The sequence below is a fragment of the Meles meles genome, chromosome 7, assembly GCF_922984935.1.
Source record: "Meles meles chromosome 7, mMelMel3.1 paternal haplotype, whole genome shotgun sequence".
In the NCBI taxonomy this organism is placed as follows: Eukaryota; Metazoa; Chordata; class Mammalia; order Carnivora; family Mustelidae; genus Meles; species Meles meles.
The window spans coordinates 111,736,099-111,757,313 of record NC_060072.1 but is presented as its reverse complement, the minus strand read 5'-3'; the positions used below and the strand labels follow the sequence as shown (position 1 = coordinate 111,757,313).

Sequence of the window (21,215 nt, the reverse complement as noted above, 5' to 3'; positions counted from 1 at the left end):
CAGTCTGCCAGATCCTCTCAGTTTCAGGGAACTGCCAAAAGTTAGATCTTGGCCTTCAAGGCTGAGGATCTAAGGGTGTTGCTAACCTCTGAGAGGGCAGACTCTCTGCCCATCCCTGACCCCTACCTTGCTTCCTCTCACCTAGTGCTAAATATATTGCAGGCTCATCCATTCTTATTGTAACTATAATGAGGGACAGGTCAAACGGTCTGAAAGGGAGCATCTTAAACATTTCAAATGGTGGACACAATGGTGCTTTCCCTCTTTCGGGAGTTATTTTCTACCTTGTATTATAGTCCTGTCTTAACCTCCCTATAAAGTGTGACTTTGCAGTATTATTTACGCATATATTCTCCCCAGGAGTTAGCACAGAGCTGGGCAGGAAGGAGGACCTTAGCGAATATTTTCTTAAAGACCACAAGAATGACTAATTGGTAACCTCCAAGTATTCCTTGATCGATTGGGGTTCAGGGCTCTCGACATTAAAAGAAAGCTTTGCTCCTCCGCCCCCGCTCCTTGCAAATAAGTATTAGTTCCTTCCACAGTTTCTCGTCTCCCTGAGAGTTGCTCAGGGCTGAGGGTTGAGGGAGCTGGGACCTCAGACAGAAACGCACGTTCCAGGAAGTCCGCAGGTACAGAGTCCGTGAACACTTGCCAGCTTACCTCAAGTCTCCATCTACTAAGAGGCCGGACCTTGCCTGCCTCCTTCCCCTCTAAAAGGAATCTCACTCGCCCCACCTTCCACCCCTAACCCCTGGCCCGCGGGGCAACAACCCCCGCCCCAACCTCCCCCTGTACCCTGCTCGACCCCCCGCGGGGCTTGACTCCGCGCCTAACACGCCCCGCGCCCCGCCAGGCTTCGGGACACGGACGTGGGACTACAACTCCCGAAATGCCTTGGGCGCCGCCCGGCCCGAGGGCTCCCCGGCCGCTGATTGGCTGTGCGGCGGGGGCGGGGTGGGGCACGGACCGGGCTGGCGCTGTCTGCACGTGCGCGCGACGGGCGGCTGGATGGCTGTTCTCCGCTCCCTCGCGGCGGTCCGCGCGGCGCCGGGGCTCTGGTGGCGGGCGGCGCGCGAGTCGCTGGGGCTCCGGGGCCGCTGCCCGGGAAGAGGCTACTCTGTGGACGCCGCGCAGGTGAGAACGCCCGAGTTCCGCCGAGCGGGTCCTCAGGGCTGGGGGTGGGGCCGAAGCCGCGGGGAGGGAGGGGCCGCGGGCCGCAAAGCTCCTGGACAAGGCCACTGACCTCTAGTGCACTTCGTTCTTGCCCTGAGCACGAGTGTCCCCTGCACGCCTTGCCTCCCCCTCATTCAGGGGATTTGTCATGCCTTCGGCCTGCATGAAAAGTTACTTCAGCGAGAGAATGAACAAAACAAACCCAAAACGCGCGCCAGGATTGTTTCTTCGCCGCTCGCCGCTTTTCGTCTCCAAAGTTACTCGGCAGTTTCTGTGTTTCTGTTTTCCCGGTCTGGGTATGATTCCTGCACTTCCTCTGTGATTCTTCAGGATGAGAGTCTTTCGGTTTTGATTTTCAGCTACGTTTGAAGGAAATTTGGCGACTCGTAGTGGACTCCCTTCTGGGAGCTGCACCTATAAATGGACAACCCAGCGATGAATGTGGGTTTTGCGTGGGGCTTTTTACTTTGGTCCCGTTCGCTTGTGAACCTTATTCATAATGAGCAGCTGTTACGTGGAAGATCTGAGAGGCGAGAGAAGGGGAACCGGCGCAGGGTCCCTAATTTGTGCCAGGCACTTCAGTGGTAATAATTCTCTCCCCAACTCTGGAGGTGGATGTAACCCTGTGAGCGAGCGACCATGAGATGGGGAAGGTCGCTGGGGAAGGTCGGAGGGAGAAGCAGACCCCCTGCTGAGCAGGGTGCCCCATGCGGGACTCCATTCGGGGACTCCAGTATCATGACCTGAACTGAAGGCAGTAGCTCAACCAGCCACCTAGGCGCCCTGGAGTCAAGTTTTTAAGTGCTTTTCTTTGTCAGGTCAAACAGCTGGTGGACATTGTGCCAGGACTCCAGGCCAGGTGGGCACATCTGTCACTCTCACTTTCCTCTGGGCCAGTTGTCCCTTTTTTTTTTTTTTTTTTTTTTAAGGATAATTTCGTTTTCTAAAATCACAGTTTCTGTATGTAATAATATTGTACATGTTTGTAGTGCTTTCACAGTAACCCCTTGATAATTTTAAACAATTACTTATTTTTAAAAACATAGCTCTTTGTGTCAGATGTTTCACAATTACTTCAGAGCTGTAAGTAAGTACTGTTATTCCATTTTACAGATGGAGGAACTGAAGCACAGAGAAGTTAAGCAGCTTGCCCAAGGGCATATGGCTGGTCAGTGTTCTAATCCTGCAATCCAGGGCAGTCTGGTGCAGAGTTCTAGCTCTTAACCCCTGTGTTATCACTGTTACCATTTTGCATATGGAGCAGCTAAGAGTCAAAGAAGTTAAGTGACTTGACCAGTGTCACAAAGCTGAAAGTGGCCACACTGGAAGCATGGAATGAGAATGTGTTGTGAAAAGGACTTTGCTGTCATTTATAACTATTGTATTTACTTTAGCGTCTTTGCAAGTCCTGAGATCATTCCTAGTGACTTTCTGATAGAGTAGAGAAGGGGAAGAAAGGGATGTAGCATAGCACAGCATTTCAGAGTACTGGCTTTAGAACTGAATCCTGCCTGTCCTGTTTGACTTAAGGCAAATTACTTAGCTTTCTAAGCTTCAATTTCTCCATTGGTGTATTGAGGATATTGCTTACCCTGCAGTGCTTTTGCGAGAATATCTGTAGGGTACTTTTTGTGATATATGCAGAGTACTTTGCACAGTGACTGGCACATAGCAAGTTCTCTTAAATGTGGAAGTGGATGGAGTAGACAGTAAAGTAGACAGTAGTTCTAATGCTATTGTTGAAAACTTACCAAACTCCTTAACAGGTAAGAAGCCAAAACACAGAGGAACATCTTAGTAGTCCTTTCACTCCAAACTAATCTTAAAACCACATATTTTAAATCATTGCCACAGATAAGGATACGAACTTTACTTAGAGGATCTGGCCTGATACCTAGGACTAGTTTTTTAAAAACCCAAGTGATATATGAACCATGAGAGACTATGGACTCTGAAAAACAATCTGAGGGTTTTGAAGGGGCGGGGGGGGGGGGGGGTGGGAGGCTGGGGGAGCCAGATGGTGGGTATTATGGAGGGCACGTTTTGCATGGAGCACTGGGTGTGGTGCAAGAACAATGAATTCTGGTACACTGAAAAGAAATAAAAAAAAAAAATTCTGATTGGAAAAAGAAACAAACCCCAAGTGATAAAGAAGAAAAATCAGAATACAGATACAGAAGAGAATGAAAAGAAAAATGAAGAGAAAAAGTCTGTTTCTTTCTCCTTCTCTAGGTACCTTCATGTAAAAAAATTAGTAAGGGGCGCCTGGGTGGCTCAGTGGTTAAGTGTCTGCCTTCAACTCAAGTCATGATCCCAGGGTCCTGGAGTCAGGCCCTGCATTGGGCTCCCTGCTCAGTGGGAAGCCTGCTTCTCCCTCTCCTACGCCCCCTGCTTGTGTTCCCTCTCTGGCTGTGTCTGTCTCTCTCAAATAAATATATAAAATCTTTAAAAAAATTAATAAACTTTATTTTTTAGAGCAGATTAAAGACAGAGTGAATGGAAAGTGTAGAGAAATCCCATTTTTATGCCCTCTCCCCCCAGTTTTTAATGGTCTTCTGGCTTGTGTATTATTAATATCTTGGCGGTAGTGTGACACATTTGTTACAGTTGACTTGCATCTTTACTTTCTTGTGGCTGGGTGCCTGGTTTCTCTGCGTACATTCACCTGAGGGTTGGAGGTGTATGTTACTTATTTGTATAGTTAGAGATGAGGAAGTCTTAAGGATTTTGCTAAATTGTCTTGAAAACACAACTGTTCTAAGTAGCAGGGACTGTCGATTCTTATTTCTAAAGAGAGCAAATTTTGTGACTATTAGGACATGGCCAGAAGACCATTAAAACTGTATGGTTAAATTTTGTAGCCATCAGAACAAATACTTACAAACTAAGTTCTCAAAAACCCAAAACCAGAATAATATTATGAACCCAGATTCACCAGTTATTGACATTTTGATATTTGACATTTTGAGACTTGCTTTGCTTGTCACCCTCCCCTCCTTTTTTTTCCCCCCAGCTGTAAGATTTTAAAATGAATGATGATTTCTTGTCATTTAGGGATTAACCCTAAATTCTTCTATATGTACCTCTAAGAAAACGACATTTTCATTTTAAACCTAGCTATAATGCTGTTGTTATACGTAACATTACCAGTTCCTTAATGTAACTTAAAATTCTGTCCTTAAAATGCCCCTGATTGTCTCAAAATTATGGGCATATGAATTTTACATGTAAGCTTTCAGAACAGTATGCTGTATATCCGTATAGTACAAGGAAGAAGGTAGACCACGTGGTTGTTGAGTATCTACGAGAGTTTAAGCATTGTGCCAGGGTGGAAGGTTAAGGGAAAATCATACCCCTCCTCCATCTGGACCTGTGCAGTGAGTCTCTTTGAGAAGAATAAAATGATAAAATCAGAAAAGAGCCATAGATCCTTTCCCCAGGAAAAACGCACGTAGAGTTTTTAAGGGGTTTTATGGCCACTCTGAAATCTACCAGTGGGCCCCTGTTTAGGACCCCCATTCTGGTGGGTTTGTTGAGGAAGAGGGTGGGGATCCAGGGATCCTTGAGGGCCTTCTGGTACATGAGCACACTGAGTACAGAGGAACGTGATTGACTGACTCACATGACTGGGGGGTGGCAGGAGGTGTGGCAACAACATGTTCCAACACAGATATCTTGGTACCTCTTGGATCCCTTCCTTACTCTGAGGTGCTTGCTGCCCTGGGGGCCACGGAATGAACTATGAGTTTGCCATAAGCCCAGTTTAAGGCTGACCTCTGGATTGAGCACTTGTGAACTGGGTCACCTTTGACTAATTCTTCTCTCTCAATTTGGTTTCTTATTCATCCAGTCAGAATATCCATGTTGAGCATTATACATAAACCAGGCCCCTTTTGCTATGTAATGTCAGTTGGGGATAATGACACCCACCCCCAGAAGGTTGGTACAAGGATTAAGTAAGCATATCTTTGTTTTATGTCCAACTCAGAGCTCAGTACAGTCCACCCATCTGGAGTGCAACAGGGTCAGCCTTTGGAGCCAAGAGTTAGAGATACTAGGTATTTCCCTCCTGGCATGTAGGTTTTGACAAGTTTCTCCAGCGGTTGTGTTTGCTGGTGGTCAGAATTTGTCTTACTGATTTGACTTGCTTTCTCTATTTTTCCAGGGTCCCTTCCCACCTCTGACTTGGCATCAAAGCTGCCATTGTTGAAAGCTGAAGGGTCCAATGCACAAGCTAGTATGAAGGAGCTGGAAGGCTGTCTCCCTGGGTGGTCTTAACTGTTCAGCAGAGGGAAGATGGGATCATTACAGTCACTCCATTTCCTTCTTTTTTTTTTTAAGATTTTATTTATTTACTTGTTAGAGACACAGCGAGAGAGGGAACACAAACGGGGAGTGGGAGAGGAAGAAGCAGGCTTCCTGCTGAGCAGGGAGGACCCTGGGATCATGTCCTGAGCTGAAGGCAGATGCTTAACCTACTGAGCCACCCAGGCGCCCCAGTCACTCCATTTCCTAGTTTACTTGTTCCGGAAACTTATCCCTTAGCTTCCTTGACACCACACCCTTTTGATTTTCCTCATACTGACTTGCTACTCGTTCTTTTGCTGGTGACTCCTAGGTGGCCCTTCCTTAAATGATGATGGTCTGGTTCTCTGTAAGCCTTACTTCTGCTCTCACTGTGCTTGTGCTTCTCGGGCTCTTCTGTCCCTTCCCAAGTTTCAGCTGTTCTGTAAGAGCAGAGAGCTTCTGGATTTTCTTCTCCAGGACCTTCTGTTCAGTGCTGGTGTCTCCACTTGCATATCTGACAGGTCCAAAATGGGATGTATCTTCTGCCCTCACTGGCCTCCCAGCTGCTGCCAATCTAGTTTCTTGGGTCAGTGACTAATACCAGCATCCACCTTCCCAGGGTCCCAAGCCAAAAAAAAAAAAAAAAAAAGTATGGGAGTCCCTGTGGCTCCTTCCTCCCTCAGCCCTGCATCCTGCTGTTACCAGGACTTGGCTGTTCTGCTTCTATGTATAACCTGCCCTCCTCTTACCATTCTTGTTGCCACTGCCTAGTTAAACCAAGTTAAAGCCACCATCATCTGTCTTAGATTGTAGTTGGTCCCAACTGGTCTCCTTCAAATTGACTTTCTTCAGTTCATTCAGTCTTGACTTTTCAGCCAAGATATTTCTACAGTACAGGTCTGACATGATGTTACTTTCCATTTCAGTTGGCCTAGGAGACCTAGGATGGCTAGTCTTCACCACCTTCTTCCGGTTAGGTGCCCCTCATTAAGGGTCTTGGAGTGCTTTCCTTCCCCTCATCTCCTAATGTAGCACTCAGTGCAGACTGTCCTATGGCTATTTGTTTAATTGTCTTTCCCACTGAACTGTGTAGACAGAGGCCACTTCTGGCTGCTTGTCTGATCTGCTGCTGGTCAGGCTGTCAATAGATAGTTGTTAAATGAAGGCAATTATTTAACTTTTCCATTACCTAGCTCAAAATTCTCTTCTAAGAAACTACCTTTGTTTAATTCTGTTTATTTACTTAGAACTTAAGTACTCAGAATTGATTTGCATTTGTGAAAATACTGTAGTTCTCATGGGTTTCCCAAACTGGTTGCTTTTTCTTTGACCCCAGCTGAAAATGCAGGGCCCAAAGCACCTGCTGCTCACAAACAGAGCCCTATGCCATGAGTAGGTGTATGCAGTAACAATGGCTTGACTTAGTGGGCCCACAAAAGGAAAGTAGCAAACAGGTTAGGTTGGATTTTTTTGACATTTGAAAAACATCTTATATGTTAATAATAAATGGGATGAGGGGTACCTGGGTGGCTCAGTGGGTTAAGCCTCTGCTTTTGACTCAGGTCATGATCTCAGGGTCCTGGGATTGAGCCCTGCATCAGGCTCTCTGCTTGGCGGGGAGTCTGCTTCCCCCTCTCGCTCTGCCTCTCTGCCTACTTGTGATCTCTTTCTCTCTGTCAAATAAATAAATAAAATCTTAAAAAATTAAAAAATGGAATGAGATTTTTATTTGTATTTATTTATTTTTAAAGATTTTATTTATTCGACAGAGAGACGAAGTGAGAGAGGGAATGTAAGGAAGGGGAGTGGGAGAGGGAGAAGCAGGTTTCCCGCTGAGCAAAGAGCCCGATGCAGGGCTCAATCCGATGACCCTGGGATCCTGACCTGAGTGGAAGGCAGACGCTTAAGGACTGAGCCACCCAGGCACCCCTGTATTTATTCATGTTTAAACTTCATTCCTAAAGATCTATTCATCTATTCGAGAGAGTGGGGGGCAGGGAGAGCATGGAGAGGAACAGAGAGAATCTCTAGCAGCCTCCCCACTAAGCCTGGAGCAAATCCAAAAACCAGATGCTTATTTGACTGAGCCACCCAGGCACCCCTAAGTTTTTTTTTTCAAATTCTTACTAAGTAGTCGCTTCCCCCGATATGGGTATTGAACTCACCACCCCAAGATCAAGAGTTTCTTGCTCAACTGACTGAGCTGGCCATGTGCCCCTGGAATGAATTTTTTTTAAATAAAAAGGACAGTGTTTAGGGGCATCTGTGTGGCTCAGTCTGTTAAGTGTCTGCTTTAGCTCAGATAATGATCTCAGGGTTCTGGGATTGAGCCCTGCATAGGGCTCCCTGGTCAGCAGGGAGCCTGCTTCTCCCTCTCCCTCTGCCCCTCTCTCCCTCTCGCTTGTGCACTCGAGCATGCATGCTCTCTCTCTCTCAAATAAATACAATCTTTTTTATTTTTAAAGGATAGCGCCTGGCTGGCTTAGAGACCAGTGTTGGGGAAGAGATTACTAAAAAAAAAAAACTTAAAAAAAGGACAGTGTTCTACTTTATAAGTCCCAAGAAATGCATATTGAAATGAGATACCTTTTTTTTTTAATATTTATTTGACAAAGAGAAATCACAGCTAGGCAGAGAGGCAGGCAGAGAGAGAGGAGGAAGCAGGCTCCCTGTGGAGCAGAGAGCCTGATGTGGGGCTCGATCCCAGGACCCTGGGATCATGACCCGAGCCGAAAGCAGAGGCTTTAACCCACTGAGCCACCCAGGCGCCCCGAGATACCATATTTTTAAACCTTTAAATTAGCAAGATGTTTGATAATTAACAAACTCTTTGATACATGTGAAAATCAATACGGGCAGGAATAAAATGCATTACCAGTGGCCGTGTAAATTGATACATATTTTTGGAAAACATTTTGTCAGGTGTTAATGTTATTAAAATATTTGCACTCTCTTGTCTTTTTACTCTTGCTTTTAAGAATCTAGCTTAAGGGAAAAACCAGTAAGCATGAAGAAGTTCTTATAACATTATTTGTAGTAGCAAAAATGTAGGAAAACATAAATGTCCAAAAATAGGGGAAATAGAATGTTAGTGGAATATTTGCTCAGAATTTTGTAGTCAGAAATGATGCTTGGAAGATAGAGCTATGTATATTGATATGGAAGGATAACTTAAGAGATACCATGTAAAAACAGGTCAGATGGAAAAGAAAGTGCGCAATATAATGCTGTTAGTTAACAGATAAAAATAAACAACAGATAAAAAATTATTAATATTTATGTACACAGAGTTTCTGGAGATTTATGAGAGAGGAAATAGCACTGGGTGGAAGGAGGCAAGAAATTAAACATTTTTAAAATATTATCTGTAGCAGTTGAGGTTTTTTTTTTTAAACTCCATGTGTGTTGTAATAAAATTGTAAAAGATGATTATGAAGGCTATTGTAACATATAAAAATATTTGAATGTCAAATAACAAGATTCAAAATTGAACATGTAAAGTGTAGTTGTCTATGTGACAAAATAATAGAAAAAGAAGAGACAAGATCAAAGATCTTGTTAGGGAAGAGACAAGATCATGTTAAAGCCCTGGGATGTTTTTGAATTTCTCTATTTTCCACTTAAAAAATTATTTTATATTAATTATGGGAAGATAGTTTTAGCCAAATAGTTACATGCTTAAAAATACATGAAAATGGACTAATTCTTTGGTATAGATAGATTTGCCCTCTCAGAAATCCCATGTCCTCATTTTCTGTTCAGAACTCTGGGTGACCTGGAGATGATGCGGCGCCCCTTCTTGTGAGGGTCTTTTCCTTCTTCTCCTTTGCCTCTTGACTCAGGCTGTAGGGATTCTCTTCTTCTGTGCAGAGCCCACCAACTTTTGGGTTCCTGTTGGACATCGATGGAGTGCTGGTGCGGGGTCACAAAGTGATCCCTGCGGCTCTGGAAGCGTTCCGCAGGCTGGTGAACGCTCATGGGCAGCTGCGGGTGCCCGTGGTCTTTGTCACCAATGCTGGCAACATCTTACAACACAGCAAAGCCCAGGAACTATCAGCTCTGCTGGGGTTCAAGGTAAGGAGGCACTGGAGAAATGCCCAAAGAGCTGGTTGTCAGTGGAACCCCCATTCCAACTCTGACTAAGCTGCCTTTCCTGGGTTGGGGTACAGTGTTGATGAGCCCTAGGGCATGGCCCGCTGGCTGGGTCAGTAGTACAAAGAACTGAAGCTCAAGCCTAGCTTCATGAGGAGAGCCTTACAGCAAGGGTATTTTTTATATATCAGCTCATGCTGAACACAAAAATTCTGCCCATGGATTTGGCAGTTTAAGTCTACTGTCTTTGTATCCATTTCTTTTCTGGGCATCAGGGTTGTCTCTTTTGGATTGTCAGCCCCTGGAAAGCGAGGGTCACATTTTTCTAAATGTCTGTAATAGCAGGTGGGATGTTGAGGTAATAGCCTTTGTTTTTCATAAAGAGGTACATATCTAGGGGTGCCTGGGTGGCTCAGTCATTAAGCAGCTGCCTTCAACTCAGGTCATGATCCCAGGGTCCTATGATCGAGCCCTGTGTTGGGCTCCCTGCTCAGCTGGAAGTCTGCTTCTCCCTCTCCCACGCTCCCTGCTTGTGTTCCCTCTCTCACTGTCTCTCTGTGTCAAATAAATAAATAAAATCTTAAAAAAAAAAAAAGGTATATACCTGAATGAGCATTGTCCTCCAAAAGCAGTCCCTCTTCCCCACTTGCCCTTCCACATGGTATATCAGTGTTGACATGTTCTTCTTTTTTAAGGGTGGATTGAGTTCTTGGAAAGAGCCCTTTGGAACCAAGAGAGTAAATAAAGTGGCTGATTGACTGGGTAACACTGCTTGGGGGTTGAATGCAGAACAAGGGAGTACAACTGGTTCCCTTCTGTGGTTTCTGGAGAGGGTTCCAAAAACATTTGAGTATTGGCTTCATCGTTGGAGTTAGTACTATAAATGTTAAAAAGCTAAGTCTTTAAGTAGAATTGAAAACAGAAAGTCAGAGGCAGATTTCTGTGACTGTGACAAAGAACATGCGCATTAACCCTGAAGTGTCCAGATGAAGAAACTGAGCCAAACAGTCAGTGGTCAGAACCCACAACTGATAGCATTTCCTGCTTGTTCTTTTCTTGTGGCAAGAGCCAAATTAGACAGGTTCTTTTCACACCTGTTTGGGTAGTGTCTACAAGTGTTGGGTGCCAGAAAGGACCCCCTCCCTTTTTTTCTGGGCAGTTTTTTTCCCTTCCTAAGTGGACAGGAGCTACCTGTCTCCCCCTTATTTTCCATCAACTTTGTGTCTCCCCTGCTCTCCTCTGTCTTTTGACTGTTGCTACAGGTGGAACCGGACCAAGTCATTCTCTCTCACAGCCCCATGAAGCTCTTTTCGCAATATCACAACAAGCGGATGCTGGTGTCTGGGCAAGGGCCCGTGGTGGAAAATGCCCGAGTGTATCCTTTTGGTGTTGCTTGTCCTAGCTGAAGAGGAGGGGGCAGGATGGAGTTTTCCTCCCATGGATGGGGGTGCGGGGGTGGACAGGACCATGATGAGGTGGGCTGGCTGCATGGTGCCAGGGCTCAAGGGATATGTAATGGGCTCTAGAGGGAGGGAGGATGGCTCCCAGGTGTGGCTGGTCCTGGTGCCATAGTTTCCAAAAAGCCAGCCCACTGAATCAGAACCTACTGGGGAGCTTAAAATACAGATTATTGGTTCACTAGGTGTGAGAGAAGAATCAGCAGTCTGTATGTTAGAAGAGAAAACTAGGTGATTCTCTAATTAGGTTTGGAACCACTGCTCTAGCCTTGTTCCTCGGGGTGCTCATTCAACTTCTTAGCTAGTATTAAGTGTCCACAGTGAATCTTTTGGGTCTGGGCACACTCAAGAAGCAGAAGAATTGGGCACCTATGTGGCTCAGTGGGTTAAACCCTCTGCCTTCAGCTCAGGTCATGATCTCAGGGTCCTGGGATCGAGACCCGCATCGGGTTCTCTGCTCAGCGGGGAGCCTGATATCCTCTCTGTCTCTGCCTGCCTTTCTGCCTACTTGTGATCTCTGTCAGATAAATAAATAAAAATCTTTAGAAAAAAGGCAGAAGAGTTGATCCCTGTTCTCAAGCCACATATTCATTTGCTCATTTGGCAGACCTGTTTTGAGCACTTCCTGGGTACCAGCACGTTCTTCAGGGATGTTCTCCAAGAATAGCATGTGGGACTCTGTCTTCATCAAAGGGTTCATACTCGAGGCAGGAATTACAGATTCATAAATGATAAAGGAGTATTTAAGATGGCATATGATGGGGGCACCTAGGTGGTGCAGTCGGTAAAGTGTCCGACTCTTGTTTTCAGCTCAGGTTGGGATCTCATGGTCAAGAGATCAAGCCCCACATCCAGCTCTGTGCTGGGTACAGAGTCTGCTTAAGATTGTCTTTCTCTAGGGATGCCTGGGTGCCTCAGTTGGCTGTGCATCTGCCTTCAGCTCAGGTCATGATCCCAGGTCTCTGGTATATATCTAGGGGTGCCTGGGTGGCTCTGGGATCAGAGACCTGGGATCAAGTCCTGCATTGGGCTCCCCACTCAGTGGAGAGCCTGCTTCTCCCTCTGCCCCTACTGTTCCCCCTGCTTGTGCTCTGTCTCTCAATCTCTGGAAAATAAACAAGTAAATAATCCAAAAAAAAAAAAAAAAAAAGATTCTCTCCCTGTCCCTCTGCACTCCCCTCTACTTCCTCTCTAAGAAAAAAAAAAAAGAAAGAAAGAAAGAAAACATTTCCAAGCCTAGACCTGAAGCCCAGCCAGGATCTGTGTTTAAAAAAAAAACAAAAAACGACAGCTTACGACTGAAAACTTAAAAGTGCTGTATAGGTTCTGAGAGTCCCAGGTATTGGGGAGGGAACACCCTGGGAGCTGCTATGACTGCTGGCTTCATGGAGGGGTGTGGTTGTGCTACCAGAGATGGTTAGAGTTAAGGATTTCTGTGCAGGGAAGGAGCTAAGGAGGCTGCAGAGGGAAGGGAAGGTGAGGATCCCTGAAGTCGAAGTTTGGATTGGGATAGAGTGGGGAGTAAGAGACAGCAGGAGGAGTGGCCCCTTGGAAGGGAAGCCTCAGAAGCAAAGGCAAGAGGCCACTGGGCTTACTTAGGAGGGCAGGGGGAGTCTTTGCAGGTTCTATTGCTGTTGGGTAATCTGACAGAAGCAGCATTTTTAGGAGATTCATCTTGAAAATAATCTGAAACCATGTCCAGTGAAGATTGTAAGTGGGAATTGAGACAGAAAATGGAGGCAGCTCTCGGAGAGATAAGGTTGGCACTGGTTTTCTGCTCTTTGTTGCCTCCTTGTCCTTTCTGAATCTGGCTCATCCTCAAGAGTTTCTCAAGTCTGACTTCTGGATTCTGCCCAGCTACCAGCCCAGTGACCAGTCTCCTCTTTTCAACTCCCCCAAACCAGCAGTGTTCACAGAGTCCTGGTTTAGATGGGCCCTGGGCCTATGGTGAGTTCCTTGAGGCCAGACATTCTTGTGTGCCTTTGTGCCGTGGTAGTACCCAGTGTGGGACCTGTCACCCTGCTGCTGCATCGTTATGTAGTCACGGCCCATCTGCCAGCACCCTCAGGATTGACGATGGCCTTCTGGGCTATGTCTGGGCTCTCACTGCTTCACTCCTGTCTGGGGAGTAGATTCCCTAGTTTCCTTGGGACTGTGTTGGTTCCCTTCCCCTTAAAGCCATCTTCCTCCAGAACTGTCTGGCTTTGCTTCCCTGATCTTGCTGTAGATTGGGCTTCGAGAATGTGGTTACTGTGGATGAGCTGCGGATGGCCTTTCCTGTGCTTGACATGGTAGATCTCCAGCGGCGGCCAAAGACCACGGTAATAAGGAGCATGCTCCTGGGTGTCTCATGTTTAGTTCTCTCTTCGTATTCCCCACATGGGTTCCTCTTACCAACCTTGCAACCCCTCCCACCGAGAGCTGCATCTTTTCCACCTTAGAGAGGCACATCTGGCTAAGGATTTTGTTCTCCAGATATACAAGGATGGCCCAGAGGGGCAACAGGCTCCTAAGTGCTTTCCTTTCTGCATTGTTTGTCATTAGTTGAGAACCCCGTTCAAAGCCCTAGCATCTCCAACGAGGAGTTAGCTGTTTTACCGGCTGGTTTTCCGAGTGTTGCTCGGAAGAGATCCATTAACCTTTGGGAAATTAATCATTGCTGCTCCTTTATCCTAAAGCTTGCTATGGAGAGCTGTCCTTATGAGAAACAGCTTGCTTGTAAAGGTAACTGGCAATTCTGAGTATGCCTGTGTTCCTTTTGGGTTTGGCTCATATTTGAACCACTGGTTTACAGTGCCTCTCCTTGATCCTTTAGAGTATGACTTCTTGACTCTTGATGGTGCCTTCTCTGGCACCCCTCTTCCTCATGTGAACTCTATCACATGGCCTGCAGTCTAAGTCAGACCATTGTCAAAATGTGGGGAAATGCAGTTATAAAAAGACAAGTTTACTTTTGTTTGTTTATGTAGCCTTAGTTTTCCTTCCTCTAGAGCTTTCCAGTTGAACAGAGCTCTTCATCACCTTCAAAATCTTCCTCCTAGGACCGTGCAAATTATGTGGGGAACTAGAATGTCTGAGTTGGAACTGATCTTAGAGCAGCTCAGAGACTGAGCCCCACACAGGGGAAGTGACCTACTCCAGGTCACATAGCTGGTTCGTGGTAGAACCAAGACTAATAGTTTAGGGAAGGAACAGATCCCAGAGGATGGGTAAAGTAGAGGCTCCTGCCTCTTCATATCACATCAAAAGAAATGGTCTGTCATGCCCTGGTGACCTCCCTTTCCTTCATAGGCTCACCTTCATCTTAGCTACCTGATTCTAGACCCTTGCTTGGCCCACATCTCACCTCCTGTCCTCACAGGGACAGGTGACCAGCCCTTCCTCCTGGTTGACGTCCATATGTGACTTTCCTCTGTGTGTTCTGTGAGAGCCCTGCCCATTCTGACTTCACCTTTCTTTGTGAATTTTCATCCTCGGTCTTACCCAGCTTCTTCTTGGCTTGGGCTAGACCGTGGGGGTGGTGGTGGTTTTTGATCTGTCTAGAATGTGTCTTTTCTCTTGCCACTCGTTATGATATAGTTGTGTGGTTGTTGGGAAGTGGATAGAGACTGGCATTGATCGTCCTTTTCTTTGTTTCTTGGCAGCCCCTTCTAAGGAACGACTTCCCGGCCATTGAAGGTAATGAGGGCCTCTGCTGGTGTAGGTGTGGCTCTGGGTGGTTCTCCTTTTGGCCCTCCAGGCTGTTCTCTTGCATGTTGTTTGCCTGTAGACTGGTAGGGTGGCTACAGGCGTTGGGTATCAGGTCACCTAGGTTCTAGTCTCGATCTACCCTTCACTACCTCTGAGACCTTTGTTTTTAATCTTTCCCTGCCTTTATCACTTGCTCTATTATTCCAGAAAAATTGTTAAGTGTAGAAGATCTTAGCATGGAAAAACTCCCAAAGGTAATGTAGGCCAGTGTTTCTCAGCTGCACTAAACCCAGTTCCCCTTCATGTAACAAAAATACTATAATGTTCCCTTTACTGCCCTGCAGTGAAATTCATAGATGATACAACTTCCCTGTATATGTATATTAAAAATTAACTAGTTCATTGTAAAGCCCTAATTGTATATGTGCTGCCGAAGCGAGCACAATAAAGCCCTAATTGTAATAGGGAGAAATAAAAGGAAAATTTTTAGTAAGGTAATGTGTATTTCAGTATGTAAATGATTATTCAGGAAGACATAATGAAGTAGTAAAATGATTATATCAAACATGGAATTATCATGAATGTTATAGCTACAAAAGCAGTGATATAAGTGTATTTATAGGTGGGATATAGGTGTATTTTATGGGTGACTCAGACATTAGGGATTGCATTATCATTGGTAAAGTGATTTTTCAATATAGGGAATAACTTTGGTAAAATTCTGAAAAGATAAACTGCAGACTTCTCTTGATTTACATGATAGTTGCATTTTTAGAAAATTGTTTATTAAAGCTCTACTTTATGTTTACATGTAGAACGAAATTAGGGCTTAGGCTCAATTACTTATAAACAGGTTATTTACCTATGTGAATGTCAGATGGGATACTCAAATGTTAATAGACCAGGGCAGCTTCTGATTGTTCAGGACTGTCCTGAGAATCTAGCATTCGTGGCCCCCTCCCACAATCCTTGCCACTAATTGTCAGTCATGGTGACAATTAAAATACATCCTCCAGTTTCTAGAACACCTCCTTAGGGGCAAGTACTACCCCATTGAGACCACTGGCCTTGTAGCTAGATACTGGCAGCTACCATGTTAAGTGTTATGTGTCCAGCATGGGTTAAGTGCTTTATTTTATCTCATTTTTACCCTAAACAATTGTAGGTATCATTATGATGTAGTTGAGGCAGAGGCTTAGAGAGATGATAAGTAACTTGCCCAAAGTCACAAGGAAAATGGTCAGGTTTGAAATGCCAGTCTGTGTCATTCCAGATCCTCCTCTCCTAGGGGTTAGGTTTACTGGCCCCTGGGGCTCAGAGAGAAGTGGCTGAGGAAGGCAAGCCCTTTGCAAGGTACTTGTGGGTGAGGTGGTCTGGAGAGCATTAGTCAGCAGGAGGAAGCAGGCCAGAGACTTGGCTGCTGGTTTTCTTTATTTTAACCTTTTCTGTGAAGTACTGGTGAGTACAGGTGGAAATGGGAGCCCTTAGGAAGTGCCTTCCCAGGTCCTGGGCTTTGTTTACCTTGGGTGAATGGGTGAATGGATCTTTGAAGGCTGGTTCTGGGAACTGTGCCCTTGCCGGGGTGTGTACTGTGGGGAAAGAGCTTGTGGTTGGGTGGCACCAGCTGGCGTCAGCGGGCCTCCTAAGGGCCTTCCTCCTGCCTGCCACAGAGGCCAGGCAGAGTGCCTCACCTCCGTGCCTTTGCTCTTTAAAGGGATTCTTCTCCTTGGGGAGCCAGTCCGCTGGGAGACAAGCCTGCAGCTGATCATGGATGTCCTTCTCAGCAATGGGAACCCTGGGACTGGTCTAGCGACGGCTCCTTATCCCCATCTCCCTGTCTTGGCCAGCAACATGGATCTCCTTTGGATGGCTGAAGCCAAGATGCCCAGGTAAGGACACAGAGTCTCTGGCCTTGACAGTTGTGGCCACTGCCAGCTGCTGCTTAGACAGTCCTGCTGACAGTTTCTTACCATCATTTTGGTACCTACCCCTGCCTGGGTCAGCCCCGTATTTGCCACAGAAACTTGTCCTTTCTGGGAGGATTTTCAAGGGGTTATTTTGCATACTAATTAGTAAATGAAAAGTATAGCTTACCGATCACTGAAGATATGTTGAGATGATCTTTAACACATGGCCTTTGCCCTCCAGAATCTTATTTGTTTAAGATTTAATTAATTTATTTATAGAGAAAGAGAGAGCATGAGTGGGAGGAGCAGAGGCAGAGGGAAAGGGAGAGAGAGAATCTCAAGCAGACTCTGCACTGACCCGATGTGAAGTTCAGTCCCATGATCTCAAGATCATGACTTGAGCTGAAACCGAGAGTTGGATGCTCAATCAACTGAGCCACCCAGGTGCTTCTGCTCCCCTGACTCTTAATAGAACATGTTATTTTATTTTATTTTTTTCAGATTTAAAATTTTTTTAAAGTAATCTCTGTCCCCAACATGGGACTTGAACAAGCCTGAGATCAGGCATTGTGTGCTCCACCCGTTCAGCCTATTGGGTGCCTCCAGAACCTGTTATTTTTCAGTCTATGGAACCTGAACAATGGATGACTTCTGAGGCCTAGCAGTACAGCTGCTCTTCTTTGCCTCCTCCCTGTAGCACTGGTTCCTTCCCTCTTTGTCTTCTCCTGCTCTTAAGATGTGGGGGCAAGGGGAGCAATAATTATTTTGCCGGTTATGTAGGCCAGAGAACTGAGACCCAGTGGGTAAGTGACTTTCTCAGTCTCCCTCTGCCTCACCGTTCCCTGCTCAGCTGTGTAGACCTCCTCTCTCCTGTCTGAGGCTAAGCACAGTCTAGGCAGGTCTTTTTCCAGCCCTGGAGGGACTTTCTGGAAGTACAGCAATGGCTACTGTATACAGTTTGGTGGCTCTTATCTGCAGGGCCAAAGTCCAGAGTTTTCTCTCTATGCTACTGATTCCAGTGGGCTGTGTGAGTGATTCAACAGAGGGTAGCAGGCCCAACACTGCCTCAAGTGACTTGACTTAGTAACTCCAAAGAGATGGGTGTTGTGGTGTTCTCTTGTTACTTTGAAAGGTGTATTTCTGGGGCACCTGGGTGGCTCAGGGGGTTAAGGCCTCTGCCTTCAGCTCGGGTCATGATCCCAGGATCCTGGGATCGAGCCCCGCATCGGACTCCTCTGCTCAGCGGGGGGCCTGCTTCCTCTCTCTCTCTCTCTGCCTGCTTCTCTGCCTACTTGTGATCTCTGCCTGTCAAATAAATAAATAAAAAATCTTTAAAAAAAAAAAAAAAAGAAAGGTGTATTTCTGTATCCTGAGGTTAGATGTTGTCTCTGAAGTTTTCTTCCTGCACTTAGGCTGTGCCAACACACTAGGTGAGGGGGGTTGGCTATGTAGACTGGAACAGAATAGCAAGTAGCAAATTTCAATTTATAAATCAGATTTGAGATTACTTTTCACCCATTAATTTAAAAATTGGAAGTAGAATTTGTTATATAAATAATTGACACTGAAATACAACCTTAATATATTGGACAGTATCAGGATTTGGCTTAGCAGCCAGGGATGAAAACCCAAAACCCAAAATGAAAGTTTTTTGTGTTTTTTTTTTCCCTTCAAGACTTTTTATTTATTCATCAGAGAGTGTGAGAGAGCACAAGCAGGGGGAGCAGCAGGCAGAGGGAGAAGCAGGTTTCCTGCTGAGCAGGGAGCCCGATGTGGGGCTCTATTCCAGGACCCTGGGATCATGACCTGAGCCACCCAAGCTCCCCTGAAAGTGTCTTGAACAAGATAGAAGTTTCTTTTTTTCTCATGGAAAAGAAGAATGCGGTAGGCAGTGCAGGGTTTGTGTGGATGTCACACCTGTCTGGGACATAGGCTCCTGTCTTCCTGCTATGCGATCCTTTGCCCTTCACAGCATAGTCCCAAATGGCTGCCTAAGCTCCAGGCACCAGATCAGCATTCCAGGCAGCAAGAAAGAGTGGGGGAGAGTGGAAAAGAGTATCCACTCCCCAATTTTAAACTTCCTAGAGGTTTAGCCCAGTACTTCTGATTTCACTTTTTGTGAAACAGACTCTTTGGCTGTAGCTTATTCACATGGCTGCACACGAGCTGCAGCGGAGGCAAGGAAATACTTTTGTACACCTGGTCACAATATGGTGAGCTGAAAACTGGCACCAAGAAAGAAGGGGAGAAGGCAGCCGGTAGTCTGCACAGATTTAAAGCTGAATTTAGATTTGTAGAGTCTGACTGCCTGGGTTGTAATCCTTGCTCTGCCACCTTGGGCAAGTTACTTAATCTCTGTATGCCTCAGTTTCCTCATTGATAAATGAAAATGATGACAGCTCTCATGGGGTTGTTCTGAGAGTTACATGTGATATGCCACTCTAGTGCTCGACAAATGTTAGTAGATAACAGCAGGTCATAAAGACAGATAATAAATGTAATTCTTACTAGAAGTAATTTCACTTTATCTGTCAGTAGCAGGGTGCTGGAGTGAAAGATTGGTGTATAGGGTCTTGCTTAGACCCAGGGAGAGGAGGCCCGAGCTGCTGAGCTCTCTTCTCTGACAGGTTTGGCCACGGCACCTTTTTGCTGTGTCTGGAAACCATTTACCAGAAGGTGACAGGCAAAGAGCTGAAATATGAGGGCCTGATGGGCAAACCCAGCGTCCTCACTTACCAGTATGCAGAGGACCTGATCCAGCAGCAGGCAGAGAGGCGGGGGTGGGCGGCCCCCATCCAGAAGCTCTATGCTGTCGGGTAAGTACTTTTCCATCTCCTCATCACTTTCGGACTTCCCCTGCCCTTCCTCCCTGCCTACTCACCGACCCGTTTCCCTATATGTAACACATACTAGTCCCACAGTTGTCCTCTGCTCTCTGTGCCTTGTAACACTGAACTGGGGTTTTCTCTTCTTTCCTTTTCCGGTATGGCTGCCCCTTCCAGTGATAACCCTATGTCTGATGTCTACGGTGCCAACCTGTTCCACAAGTACCTGCAGATGGCGAAGCATGGTGGGGCAGAGGAGCAGGGGGCCGGTGGCTTGTGGAAGCAGCGGCCCTCAGCAACCCAGAGCTGCGCCTCTATCCTGGTGTGCACTGGTGTGTACAATCCCAAGGGCCCAGAGCCCACCAGGCCCACCCAAGAAGCAGAGGAGGCTCCATTCCATGGGCACCGGGACTTCAGCTTCAGTCCAGGGCTCATGGAGGCGTCGCACATTGTGAATGATGTGAACGAGGCTATACAGCTGGTTTTTCACAAGGAGGGCTGGGCTTTGTAGTAAGGGCTGTGCATTGGAGACAAGGGAGGGAGGGACCCTGGAGCTAGAGGGGAGTCCTGTTGACTAGCTTTTGGCCCAGATCACTGGGCATCAAGTCAGGGCCGCTTCCCGTGACACTCTGTGTGGCCCCACAGTGGATATTACTGGTCACTTGGAAGAAGACACTGGCTTTTTCTCCTGCTGGGCAGTAGCCACAGAATTGTACCCGGGGAGCATTTTGGGTAGAACCATCAGGATTTTCTGGGCCCAGTTCCTGTCTGCTTCTGGCAGTCTGACCTTGAGCCAGTCCCTTTACCTCTGTGCCTCAGTTTTCTCTCATTTCAGTAGGGACTTCTGAAAAAAGGGGAAGTGGTGTGAAATAATGCGGAGCCTTGCCTGCACTGAGGGCATGCTGCATGCCAGCAAGGTGTGTCACTAATACTATGATACTGCTTCTTATTGTATTTTAGCTTGCTGCCCAGAGACTTTGAGGCTTATTTTTTTAAATTAAAATAATCATAATAAATATTCATTATGCTGTCAGTTGTGAACCACTTCTGGAATGTACTGAAAAGTCCTGTTGAGGAATGATAGCGGGTGAGCAGTGTGGGTGACCCTGAAGCAAAGAGATCGGTGCCATTTTGCTCCCATAAGGCACTGAGGTCTACTGAGGTAGGAACCTTTGTTCTCCTTCCCACCACCAATCCCCAGCCCGGCTCCAGCCTGCAAAGCCTGAGTCTGTCTGGGAAGTAGTTATGCCCAGGCTTTGGCATGTACTTTACAACTCCTCTGATGTGGAAAAGAAAGGATCTTGTTTATGGTTTCTTCTGCAGGAAGGAGCTTCTCCTATAGTGATCCTGGCAAGTCTGTATTTCTTATATTCCTCCTTCTGGGAGTGACCCATTTTCACTTCTCCATGGTATGTGTCGTCCATAGTCCCGTTTGCCAAATCCCCTGGTCCTTGCCCTCATGTTACTCTAGCAATCATTTGCATGTGACACAAGCTGGTGACTCCCTCCCCTCTTCTCAAAACACTCTTTACTTGGCTGTATCTCACTGACTTCTTGACACCTTTGTTTGGATGCCTGGTAGTCATTCAGAGAGGAGAGAACATAGGAGACTGGGAAGGAGTGGCCACTGAAATAGAAGGGGAATCACGAGTGAATGGGTGTCTGGGAAGCTGAGTGAACATGTTTCACAAAGGAGGGAGTGATGAGCTATGCTCACTTCATAAATATCAGAGCTTGGCTGTGTCCAAAGCCAAACGTAGCCCAACCCTACTGCTAGTACC

The 21,215-nt window shown here is 46.3% G+C and overlaps 1 protein-coding gene across 2 annotated transcripts; it reads left to right on the top strand.

Annotated features, from left to right (window-relative positions):
* The first annotated feature begins 970 nt into the window (after window positions 1-970).
* HDHD5 (haloacid dehalogenase like hydrolase domain containing 5) lies at window positions 971-20,452 on the top strand. Of its 2 annotated transcripts, XM_046012355.1 has the most exons (8): window positions 971-1,137; window positions 9,334-9,537; window positions 10,818-10,930; window positions 13,240-13,333; window positions 14,657-14,690; window positions 16,417-16,591; window positions 19,237-19,425; window positions 19,612-20,452. In XM_046012355.1, the coding sequence occupies exons 1-8, from the start codon at window positions 1,012-1,014 to the stop codon at window positions 19,943-19,945; spliced, it is 1,269 nt and encodes a 422-aa protein (XP_045868311.1). In that variant the 5' UTR covers window positions 971-1,011; the 3' UTR covers window positions 19,946-20,452. The 2 variants fall into 2 exon arrangements, with proteins under 2 accessions (XP_045868311.1, XP_045868312.1); XM_046012356.1 differs by lacking the exon at window positions 9,334-9,537.
* The last annotated feature ends 763 nt before the right edge of the window (window positions 20,453-21,215 follow it).